The 12,952-nt window shown below is 43.0% G+C and overlaps 1 protein-coding gene across 1 annotated transcript in view; it reads right to left on the bottom strand.

The window, feature by feature from the left end:
- Nucleotides 1-8,874, bottom strand: part of pkp4 (plakophilin 4) — a gene marked incomplete at both ends in the record, with an annotated part of 51,492 nt that extends 42,618 nt beyond the window's left edge. The window contains one exon of the mRNA XM_080834916.1: nucleotides 8,743-8,874. Within this exon, the coding sequence (XP_080691042.1) occupies nucleotides 8,743-8,874 (132 nt within the window). The remainder of the gene's footprint in view (nucleotides 1-8,742) is intronic.
- Between the last annotated feature and the right edge of the window lie 4,078 nt (nucleotides 8,875-12,952).

Below are 12,952 nucleotides of genomic sequence, written 5' to 3'. Positions count from 1 at the left end.
CATGCTTCATTGTTGCCTGCAGACTCTCATTATTGTACCTCTCTCCAGCCCTTCGGCGAACAAACTGTCTTCTTCTACAGCCAAATATTTCTAATTTTGACTCATCAGTCCAGAGCACCTTCTGCCATGTTTCTGCACCCCAGTTTCTATGTTTTCGTGCTTAGTTCAGTCACTTGGCCTTGTTTCCTTGTCGGGGTAGAGCTTTTTGGCTGCAACTCTTCCATGAAGACCACTTCTGGCCAGACTTCCCCGGACAGTAAATGTCTGTACCTGGGTACCACTGGTTTCTGCCAGTTCTGAGCTGATGCCACTGCTTGAAATCTTCCGATTTCGAAGGTAAATAAGCTTGATGGGTTTTTCATCAGCTGCATTAAGTTTCCTTGGCTGACCACTGCGTCTACGATCCTCAACGTCTTCTTCAAAAGAGCTTGAACTGCACATTTTGAAACCCCTGTCTGCTTTGAAATCTTTGTCTGGGAGAGACCCTGCTGATGCAGTATAACTACGTTGTGTCTTGTTGCTGTGCTCAGTCTTACCATGTAAATGGATAAAAAATAAACATTTATTGTTTACATTTTTCAAAGCATTCTTAGTTCATAGCATTTTTTCACACCTGCCTAAAACTTTTGCACAGTACTGTATATATCTCAGTCTGAATGCTGCACCACCTAAATCATCCTCACTACACTATGGCATGACTCATTTGCACGAATGCCTTCGCTATGCCTTTTCGCTATGCCTTTTCGCTATGCCTTTTTTCAACACAATCTGCGCTACCGATACACAGCCCACATATGAAAACACAAAGGTACTTACGAGCATTCTAAATACCCCAAAGCACATTTCGTATCCCCCCCTTTCCCATCCTTCTTCATGCCTCCTTATGGAGGTGTAATGAAGTAGGAAATGAATAATCTTGTGCATCCCATGGAAGTACTAACCCTTGCCAACCATACCCTCCGCTGCAACTTGTATCAACAAGAAACTAATAAGAAACATACTGTGATTATCCATAGTATAATTAAGAAACAAACTGTGATTATCCATAGTATAATTACTCTGTTATATTACTAACCCTGTGATTATCCATAGCATAATTACTCTGTTAAGTAAAAAGAAATGAAGAATAATAAGTATATGAAGGCAAAAGACATAAATGTATTCAGCTGGTGAGTCACCACATTAAAGGTTATGAGCAGATTAATCATGGCAATGGTCTTGATTTAATGAGCATGTTTCATAAGTTAGCTGATGAAAATTTCACCAGACATTTTGAGGATGGTACACAAATGCTATAAATAATTTCCCATAGCTGCAAGGAACAATTTCCCAGACAAACCATTTTTGTTTGCTTCCAAGTGTAATTTAAAATAGGTAAACTTTTTCTGAAATGTAATCCGCTTGCCTTGAATGTTTAAAAAGGTTAATACTGAGCAGAGCATTGTTTAGTCAGTTAAGACCAGAAGTTCTTCCATGTTCATTCAAGTTTCTTTTATGTTGGTATGTTTGGTACATAGCAACAACCACTAGCCGTAAACAGCTAACATTACAGCACCAGGCGTTTGCTGTGCAGGAACTACTTTAATCTTTGTGGGGGTATTTACACAAACCAAGGTACTCAGCATTGCAGTGAAATCCCTGCCTGGATACATACAATCCCTCTGAAAAAAAAAAAAAAATGAAATAAATAAATAAAAAGTGTGAGCGAAGAGAAGAGGGAGGAAGAGCAAGAGTGAGAGCGAGCGCTAGCTCTGACGACCAACTGGGGGGACAGCGTGACAGAGGGAAAGTAGGCCATCGCCAGGATAAACACTTAATGCCACTGTGTCTCACATGAGTTGAAAAGTTCCTCTGTGGGGCTAAAATGAGAGAGAGTGATTTTTTCCCCTTTCTTTTTTTGTGCAGAATAAAAAGAGGAAGACCGTGTGGAACCGAGAGGCAGTAGTCTTCAACATTGCAGAGTCAGACTGGATTACTGTGCTGCGTTGGGACACATATGCTATGTGGATTTCAGTTCACTCAGAATAAAGATTAATCATATATTTGCAATTGATATGGTTTCCTCAAGAAATCCTTCAAAATGATCTCAAGTAGTAAAAACGATCTGATGTGAACTGACATTAGGGGACATCAGTGTATCCATCAAAAGGGCCGATTATGAATGTGCTGGGGCAATGGGCAGATGGGAATTATTGGAAGTTAATGGAACTCGTAAAAAATCTTTCATTTAATCACAAAAGCAAAACCAGTGTAACCAGTCATAACAACACTCCTAATCACCATGGCGACGACGACGCATATCAAAAATCTGAATTGCACCCTACAGAACCCAACCAAAAAAAACTAAACAAAAAAAAACTCCCATTCCAGTTAACAAGTGTGCTCATCCATATACAACAAAGACTTTATAAGGAAGAGACCTCAGTAGGCAGGTAATGAATGAGCAGGTTATTGCTGAGATCTGTAGGACAACACACAATTTTCACTGAGGATTCTCGTGCTCCAATCAGTGTGAGCTTTACTACACAAGTTCATTATTTTTTTTAAATCGTTGTAACAAACTATGGCCTTCATATACTGTATGCATCTAAACAGACTACCATGATTTTCCGTAACAAATAAACAAATCTATAAATCACCAGGAGATTAACTCTAATACAAGCAAACCATAGTATATCTGTGTAAACTTCAAAAGAGATTATATATTTAATGGTTCATAGTCCGTAAAGTTTAGCTCATGTACATGGCTTTCTTTCAATCCACAGGATATGTGTTTCTCTCTTCACCGATTAAGAGAACTACACTTCCCATCTGCTGTTTTTCTCTAGTGTACCAGAGTAATCTTTATTGTATGACCTGTCTGCATTCTGTCTTGTAGTTTACAGAATGTAACCTTATTTCGAATTAGAAAGAGTGTGTGTTTCTGTGTCCCTGCACACATATGTGCACATGTATGTATGTGTGTGTGTGTGTGTGTGTGTGTGTGTGTGTGTGTGTGTGTGTGTGTGTGGTTGTGTGTGTGTTTGGCAGGGAAGAGAGGTCAAGACAATGGACACAGTGTCAAGTGTGCCCTTGCTTGTGAAGGTCTCTCTGGGCTGGCTGTGATGGCCAGCGGTTGTGTGCACTGGTGCGTGAGTAGTACCAGTCATCTCCAGGATGACCGACGCCTGCTTTTTCTGCCTGCACTCACAATTCACAATGACTCTCTGTCACACACATACACACACACATACACGCACACACACACACTCCCTCTCTGTGTCTCTGTCTGTCTCTCCCTCCTTGTCTATCTCTGTCTATCTTTGTCTCTCATTCTCCACACCCACACAAACACATAAACTCACACTATAAATACACAAACACACACACACACACACACACACACACACACTCACACACGTACACACACACACACACACAAACACACACACACACACACACACACACACACACACACACGTACACACACACACGTACACACACACACACACACACACACACACAGCCTTGACAATGAATCCACATATGTCAGTCTGACAGACCTCAAATGCAGCGACATAAAGATATGTTACTGAGATTCACATACAAACTCCTAGCTGTCCTGTAGTCTGTCAGAAGATCATAAAAAAAAAGAAAAAACAGGAATTTTGTCACCTTGTGTCCTTTGATGACATACGACACAGTTTAGTATTGTATCTTAAGGCCCAAGGCTCTTTTTCATTTATCTTACTGGAACAGATCTGATTTCTTGTGTAAAAATGGCTAAATTGTTTGGCAAAAGTTGATAAAAAGTAATATTTCATCTGTGTCCAATATCCAAATGGTGATGAGAAAAATTAAGTCCAATCCCCAAATTGAGCTATTTCCTAAATGGAAACCAAACTCGGGCAAATGACAAGTGTTTGTGGCCAGCATCTCATCCTTACAGTAATGTGGGGGTTTGCAAGTATCAAAATCCTGTTTTGTGTACAAAAGCCTCTGTTGTATCTTGGTTAATTGATAAAACTCATAGCAGCCATTGCAGATTAGCATTTTGTTCAGTTGAACTTAGAACCAAAAACCTACAGAGGTCCATTTGTGAAAACAGCGGCTTTCAGAAACCTTATTTTAGCATACATTGTTAATGAACATAGGACATTTTCGAAACTATTCACGACTGTTTTCTCACCTGTTGCAAGACGTCAGATGGTGCTATGGCAACTGTTGCCTGGATGCCACCAGAACCAACAATTGGTAACAGTTGCTTTCAAAAGAGGCCAGTCAACCTCTAAAATAGCAAAGTTGCCTTAAGACACAAGAAGGCACATGAGACGTCACGCCAGTTAAATCAGACTCCTCTGGTGTTTGGCGGCTCCATCCGCAGTCTACTCCCACTCTCAGCCACACAGCTCGTCCTCAATGGCCTCTATACTTAGGAATCAATGATCATCAATGTTAAAGCCTCTGTGCAGGGGTTGAGTTGGTCAGACTGAAGCACAACAAACACTAAGCAAAAATCCAGACTTTGTGATAGTCATAGGGTAGTATACAGTGCAGTCTGGCAGTTTTATGAAATGTATCCGGATTTTTTTAATGAAACCTAAGGACCATTATTCACAACTATTATGACTCTGGCTTCTGATCCCGCTTGGCAATACTGACATAAGTGAGAGGATGAGGTTAATACCTGGACCAGCAAACTCCAATGTAGCTCAACTACAGCCTGATGTCTTTTGTTTTCCTTAGCTTATCATAAATAATTTCACTTTTGCTTTGCCTTCAGGTAAGCCACATCATAAGCCCAGTGCCTCTTCATATTGATTTTCCTTTGTTTGTGCTGGATGCCAGACACAACAGGATGAAGGGGGCAACATCATCCACAGTGCTTGGGTAGAAAAGACAAAAGCCAGACTGAGATGCCTGTTAGCTCTTAATCTTAAAATATTGTCTGCTGAAATCTTAGAGGGTGTTTATTGTTTTTAAACAAGGTTTGGATATCCTCTTTTTGTCAACAAACGTGTTTTGGTTAAAGTAAGTTTCTAAGTAGGGTTAGGGCTAGGGTTGGGGTTTAAGCTTTGGTCAGTTTAATGTTAGACATAGCTGACAGTTAATTTACAGGTATTACAGGAATTAGGGCTAGTTAAAATGTACTCTGAAGTTACCAATTGATTAACCAATGATTTACAGATTATCCCTGAAGTGACTATGACAGACTACTCAAATAAAGGCACAGAGCTTTACATCAAAAGCCCTTCAGTCATCGCCATTTGGGCTCAAGTAGGCTGCTATTCATGAATAAGAGTGCAGAGGGACCAAGGGTGATCCGTAAGTGCATGTGTGTGGCCGGTCCGTCGTGAGCAGCCTGGCTGGGTACGGGCCCAGAGGGACGTCAGCCTGGCGGGCTTTACTCTCTAATCCCCCCATCCCTCCCAAACCACCCCCTCCAACAAGCTCCACTGTGGGTCAGAGTCTCCACTGACTCGCAGATTAAAAAAAGAGTTCCAGGAAGCCGCCATCTTGAAAGCGGGGGCAGGCTGGGTGGGCATTTGGCTTCCCTGGTGTGCGGCCGGGTGGATTTGGAGTGCTTCAGTGACCTTGTGCACGTCTGGATTTCATCCCTTCAAAGCCAGGGCCTGAGCTCCAGGTTCCCTTCATCATGCGTGCATAGTTTGATATTACTCGTCAGGAAGGGCCCTTAAAGACTCATTCAAAACTTGAAACGATTGGAACTGAATTCAAACATAAGCCAGATTGTCGCCATAAGCACTAGAGCAGAAGATCAAGGGTTAAACCCATATGACAATAAAGCCCCAATAAATACTGTATGTTCAATCTGGAGAACTGTTATCTTGCACTATTCTCTCAAACTCTCTCTTTCTCTTTCTTTATGTCTTTTTTTCGGTCTTTTTGCTACCTAAACAGCTTGCTAGACAGGCTATATTTATCATTGATGCACTTTCTGCAGTATCAACACAATTTTAACAGTTAAACACAGGACTCGTCTTTAGAGGAAGTCCTCTGGAAACAAGGTAGATAAAAAGTCAAATAGGGGATTTTACATGCAGGGCACAACAAAAGGCGATGGCATCAGTTGACTTAATGGAAAACAAATAGCTTGTTTATCAGAGTGAGACAAATATGAGCCTCACCAATACTTTTTAAAATCAGAGTATTGCACTTGTCCTACATCCAAGAACACAAATGCTTTCTCAGCATTTCAACATGATGTTTCCAATAGCACTTAATCCCTGAACCCACATCTTAGGGCTTTGATATGTATCGTGTTGTAAATGTGTTTACTGTTTTATATGTAGACTGCTGAGAGCCCATCCTGACTCGTTCAGAGTGTCTCCTGGAAAGTCTCTGTTTTATTGATGAAGCTCCATGCACAGAGGACATTCAAGTACAACCTCACCAATATTTTGTGCAAATAATTTGCATTTCCTAATTAGGCCTTTCACTGAACCTGAGTTTGGAACCAAGGGGTCAAACCAGCAGATTAATCCATAAATTATACAGAAACTCTCTGCATTTGAAACAGTGTCCTTTGTTTAGTTATTATTAGTTTTAGTTTTTATTCCCCAGCTACCAAAGCATACACCTTGTGTATTTAACACATGGCCTTTATAGAACTGTGAGTGCAACAACATTATCTATACAATATTTTTGAGGATGAATTGCATTTGAAATTGTATCCCTTGATACAACAGGAAGAGGTAAGCGATGGAAGGCGAAGGTGGGGATTAAGTGGGTGATGTGGCGTAAACTGATGTTGTGCTCCATCAAGTAAAACATGGCCGAGGAGTGTCGCTACAAGTGGGCCTATTGATATTCTAGGCAAGACCAAATGCCTAAAGGATCGTGTGTGTCACAGGCTGATGAAACTATTCTCCAATGATACTGAAGAAAGAAGGGAGGGAAAAAAAAAAAAAAAGGATGCGTAAAAGTTGCGTAAAAGGATGCGTAAAAGTTGCGTAAAAGGATGCGTAAAAGTTGCGTAAAAGGATGCGTAAAAGTTGCGTAAAAGGATGCGTAAAAGTTGAAGCTAAAAGTGGGCCTCCTCACACATTTCGATGCATCCTTATGATTGTATTCTGGATCAGACCTTGAAGCAGTGGCGGGTAGAGGTTATGATTAAAGGTGAAGTCGGCTCAACAGCCAATCAAATTACACCCCTTTCCTCCATGCTCGGCCCGAGCAACTTTGTTTGCCTCCCATTCACGGAACTCAGACTGTTTATGGACACCACGTTTACGGAGCTAGGACTGTTTATGGACACCACGTTTACGGAGCTAGGACTGTTTATGGACACCACGTTTACGGAGCTAGGACTGTTTATGGACACCACGTTTACGGAGCTGGGACTGTTTATGAACACCACGTTTACGGAGCTAGGACTGTTTATGAACACCACGTTTACGGAGCTGGGACTGTTTATGGACACCACGTTTACGGAGCTAGGACTGTTTATGGACACCACGTTTACGGAGCTAGGACTGTTTATGGACACCACGTTTACGGAGCTAGGACTGTTTATGGACACCACGTTTACGGAGCTAGGACTGTTTATGGACACCACGTTTACGGAGCTGGGACTGTTTATGAACACCACGTTTACGGAGCTAGGACTGTTTATGAACACCACGTTTACGGAGCTAGGACTGTTTATGGACACCACGTTTTACGGAACTCGGACTGTTTATGGACACCACGTTTACGGAACTCGGACTGTTTATGGACACCACGTTTACGGAGCTAGGACTGTTTATGGACACCACGTTTACGGAGCTAGGACTGTTTATGGACACCACGTTTACGGAGCTGGGACTGTTTATGGACACCACGTTTACGGAGCTGGGACTGTTTATGAACACCACGTTTACGGAGCTAGGACTGTTTATGAACACCACGTTTACGGAGCTAGGACTGTTTATGGACACCACGTTTTACGCAACTCGGACTGTTTATGGACACCACGTTTACGGAACTCGGACTGTTTATGGACACCACGTTTACGGAGCTAGGACTGTTTATGGACACCACGTTTACGGAGCTAGGACTGTTTATGGACACCACGTTTACGGAGCTAGGACTGTTTATGGACACCACGTTTACGGAGCTAGGACTGTTTATGAACACCACATTTACGGAGCTAGGACTGTTTATGGACACCACGTTTACGGAGCTAGGACTGTTTATGGACACCACGTTTAAGGAGCTCGGACCGTTTATGGACACCACGTTTAAGGAGCTCGGACCGTTTATGGACACCACGTTTAAGGAGCTCGGACCGTTTATGGACACCACGTTTACGGAGCTAGGACTGTTTATGGACACCACGTTTACGGAGCTAGGACTGTTTATGGACACCACGTTTAAGGAGCTCGGACCGTTTATGAACACCACGTTTACGGAGCTCGGACCGTTTATGGACACCACGTTTACGGAGCTCGGACCGTTTATGAACACCACGTTCACAGAGCTGTTTGCAAACACCGCTTTTAGTTTGAGCACACACACCGAACAGACAGTTAGAGGAGCAGTTTGCTGACAAATAGGGCTTTGGATTAAAATCAATCAGACAGCACCTTTATGTGGGTGATTACATGTAAAGATGTTTGAAGGCACCTACGTAAGTGTGAGAGCTGTGTACTTGGTCCCCTTCTCAGGAGGTGTGTGTGTGTGTGTGTGTGTGTGTGTGTGTGTGTGTGTGTGTGTGTGTGTGTGTGTGTGTGTGTGTGTGTGTTTGTGTGTGCTGAGTACCTGCTCCTTGACGGAGGCCAGTAGGGTGGTGGTGGTGGTAGCTGTGGTCTCAGCCTCCATGACCCTGACTTCCAAATGCTCCGAGTCTCCCAGCACTTCCCTCTTCTCTGTGCTCTGCACCCGAGACGGCATCAGCCCTGCACATGCACACACACACACACACACACACACACACACACACACACACACACACACACACACACACACACACACACACACACACACACACACACACACAGACAGAAATACAAACACACACACACAGAAACACAAATACATAAATGTACTCTTTGTTTGAATACACCAATTTTATTTCCAAAAAAAGAGATTCAAATGTAACACCCACATAATCGTTCACGCACAAGTGCATGCACACACACCCTTATACAGGCATCCACACACACACACACAGAGACATATGTAGCACACACAACTATACATGCACTCATACACGCACATACACACAAAACACGCACAGGTAGTTGTACACACCATGTTTACAAACCCGAAACAACACATCCACACATTACGCCCACTACTCTCCCCATTGACACAGTGACACTGAACTAAAATGTCATTAAAACCTCCCTTCTTTTTGCTTAGCACAGTCATAAAGGACTGTGATGATGCAACAGCCATCCTACAGAGCTGCGGGATAGCAGCGGCCAGGCCCAGGATCCAGAATTAGCCCTCACACACAGTCAGTCACGCAGAGCCTGTGCAAGTGCCACCAGAAGCTGTGAACGCTGACCAAAACACACACACACACACACACACACACACACACACACACACACACACACACACAGAAGCTGTGAACGCTGACCAAAACAAGAAGCCTTCCAACCGCGCAGCGTGCCAAGCTATGACGAGGCAACCTGTTCTCTTCTGCCCAAAGAGAAAAGAGAAGAAAGAAAAATTGCACGCGCACACACACACACACACACACACACACACACACACACACACACACACACACACACACACACACACACACACACACACACCCCAGCCAAATCACGCTCGCCTTCAAACACTCTCTATTTGCCGTCAGGACTCAAACGATGGACAATGTAAAGTTCAATGCCCATGTTTAGGTTTTTAAGCCCTTAATCAAGTCCCTGGAGGAGGGATTCCTATTTTTTTTATCTGCAAGTCAAATCTTTCATTTTTTTGTCAGAAAATAGAAATAATCCGTCTTTGTATGATTTTATTGCAACGTAATCCTCTTGGCACGGTGCATTTATTGTGCACCATCTACAACTTCTGAGTCTTCTGCTTTCTCTGTCCAGGTGACACACGTTTGTGTTTTAAAATTGTCTAATGAGCCCTCATCCTTTTCAAGCTATTTATTTCTCAGGATAAGGAGCTTCCAACAAGCCATATTCCACATTGTCTACTCTTTCTTGATAACTCTCTGGCTCCTTGGCTGGAAACTGATTGATTTCAGTAGGATGACCTTCAATTTGACCTCTGTGGCCTTGGGCAATCTGACTGACACACACACACACACACACATTCCTTTACTGGCAGTGTATGTTTCAGCAAACAGTCTACTGCCCATGCCTGGTATTTTCTTGATGGCTATCATTCAATTTTATTCATGATTTAACACAATGCATAACCAACAACTGGGCATTGCTGAGACAGAGAGTTAGGCAAAAGATGGAGGGAGATGTTAGGTGACACGAACATAGACAATAGAAGAGACAAGAAGAGAAGAGAGGGTAGCAAACAAGAAGAGAGGAGAGAAAAGGAGAGGAGCAATGGAAAAAGAGAAAGCACAGGAGAAGTGAAGGAAAGAGATTAGAAATGATGGAAGAAAAACATGCTAAACGACATTTTCAATTAACCTATTTACAATCAAGGCACCGCATGGGACATAGAGACAGATTTCAGCTCATCTTTACAAGACCAAATGCCTAAACCATCATGTGTGTCACAGACGGATGAAAAAATCTCCAGTGATTCTGAAGAAATGTAGGGTGTAAAAGTTGTCATGAGAATTAAATAATAAGGGAAATACACAGAATGAGCAAACATTAAGTGTACACACGTGTGTGTGTGTGTGTGTGTGTGTGTGTGTGTGTGTGTGTGTATGTGTGTCGGGGGGGGGGGGGGGTGGGGGTGTGGTGTGTGTGAGAGAGACAGACAGAGAGAGAGAGATAAAGTTGCAAAAGGCTTAGTCCAACAAGGATGGCCTGCTGAAGCAATGTAGAACAATGACCATTATGAGAGTCATACGGCTGTCTTTGACAGAGTGCAAACACACACACACACACACACACACACACACACACACACACACACACAGAAAAAGACATTGAGATTCCCTTAAAACTACAGTGTCCTGCAACCTTGCTGTAAAAACAACAATGGTATCCTGTCAGGATCCACTGTGAGAAATAGCATACATAAACTAATGCCACCACTGGGCCGGTTTTGAGAAGCGCCAAAGCATGGCTTCAGGCATTCACCCCAAAACCAAGCATTGCATCAAAAGCATGATTTACAGCAAACACAAAACCTTGTGAAAATCTGAAATCTTTAAGGCTCACATTTTGGAAAGGGGTGAAATGTGTGTTAAAGACTGGGTCAACGATCTGAACTGAGAGACAGGCAAAGAGACATATTGAGAGAGAAAAGGAGAGAGAGAGAGAGAGGGAGAGAGACCAGGAGATAGCAGTCTGTCAAACTGTGCATGTGTATGGCCCAATTAACATGTGTGTATTTGCATATGCATGCATGCGCATGTGCATATGATTCATATGATGATGCATGCACTCACTGATAGATTTTCTTGGTGTTGAGGAAACACAGCAATGTGCCCAAAATAACCCAGAAGCACAAATAATGATGTATCTTATTCATGGCAATAGACATGCAATCATTTAAGACAGCAAGAAACAGATCCACACCGATACAATGTGTCATTTTCCACACAGACGGATTTCTGATACACAATACATAATTGTGATGAGAATACAGGAGATGCTTACAGCCATTCGTGTGACGGTTAAGTATATTTCAAAAGTAGGTGAATCTAAATGCCATTTTATTAGCTAAAACTACCGAACAGTCTTGCGAAATGTCGGAGAAAATGATTTTACAGTGCCGTACCCAATCCTAAACCAGATGGCCCACGTTGAATTAAGCGGAACACCTCCCGGATAGATAAGTGACCGTTGATTAGACCATAGGATGTGCGATCCTGAGGTGTACACCTAGCCTACTCTGGCTGTAGCCAGAAATGCCAGTCAGAAACGCAGCATGGTATGACATTAAACTAAGCAGTCACATTTAAACGGAGGCATTTGATTCGTTTTGCATGTGCGTATGGATATAGATACCCGGAGTAACCAACTAGATAGCCCATTCCTCTCCCTCTTTGACACATCAGCGATGAGATTGCAGAGAATACACAATTTTGATGGTATTCACATCAGATAGAGGCTATTAACATAAATCAATGTCGTTAACCATACACGGCAGATTCTCTGTGCATCAGATTCCGCCTCACGGAGCGGAGAAGTGCTGCCGTAAGCCAGGCCGTCAGATTTCTAAACTGGCCAGATGCTGCTTCTCCCTTCAAGACACGAATCTTGCAGTTCGATTGGAATCAGAGCGGCGTGCAGCTTACCGTAAAGCTCTCTTGTGGCGATCTGGCTTTGCAGTCAGGGACGTCCATCTATGAAAAGAACTGCCTAATGCAGGTAGGCTGTCGCTTCCTCATTACTTCTCTTGACCTGGACCTTGCAGGCTACGCTAGGAGCCCCATCTCCACCGCTCAAAGCAAGTTGAGTTGTCTGGTGCGTCCACGCACAGGAGGGGCGCGTCAACGCGTGACGTCGCCGCTCCATTGCTGCGTCCTACCCCGGAGTAGGCTACAGGGTCAGTTTGTCATTTAAACCAAGAAGACCTGATTGGTTTCACATCTGTCAGCATTATTTGATTTTGCGGGCAGCGTGGTACCATGCTGCGAACACAAGGCATAGTAGCGATCACTTAAAGATGTTTTTTTCATATCATTGGTCAAGACTGTTGCTAGTTAGTCCTGTCTATCACAGAACGGCGAATCAGTGATATGTTATAGTGATTTTAAAAACGACCTCTTTAGGGCAGTATTCTAATGTGGGGGGAAATAAATACCTACCCTGCTCTAAGACATTCTTTCTCTGGGGGTGTCGCTTAATGACAAAGAGCAAAGAGT

This window comes from Sprattus sprattus, assembly GCF_963457725.1.
Source record: "Sprattus sprattus genome assembly, chromosome: 3".
Taxonomy (NCBI): domain Eukaryota; kingdom Metazoa; phylum Chordata; class Actinopteri; order Clupeiformes; family Clupeidae; genus Sprattus; species Sprattus sprattus.
Note: the sequence above shows the minus strand (reverse complement) of the source record. Positions and strands in the feature narration are given on the sequence as shown.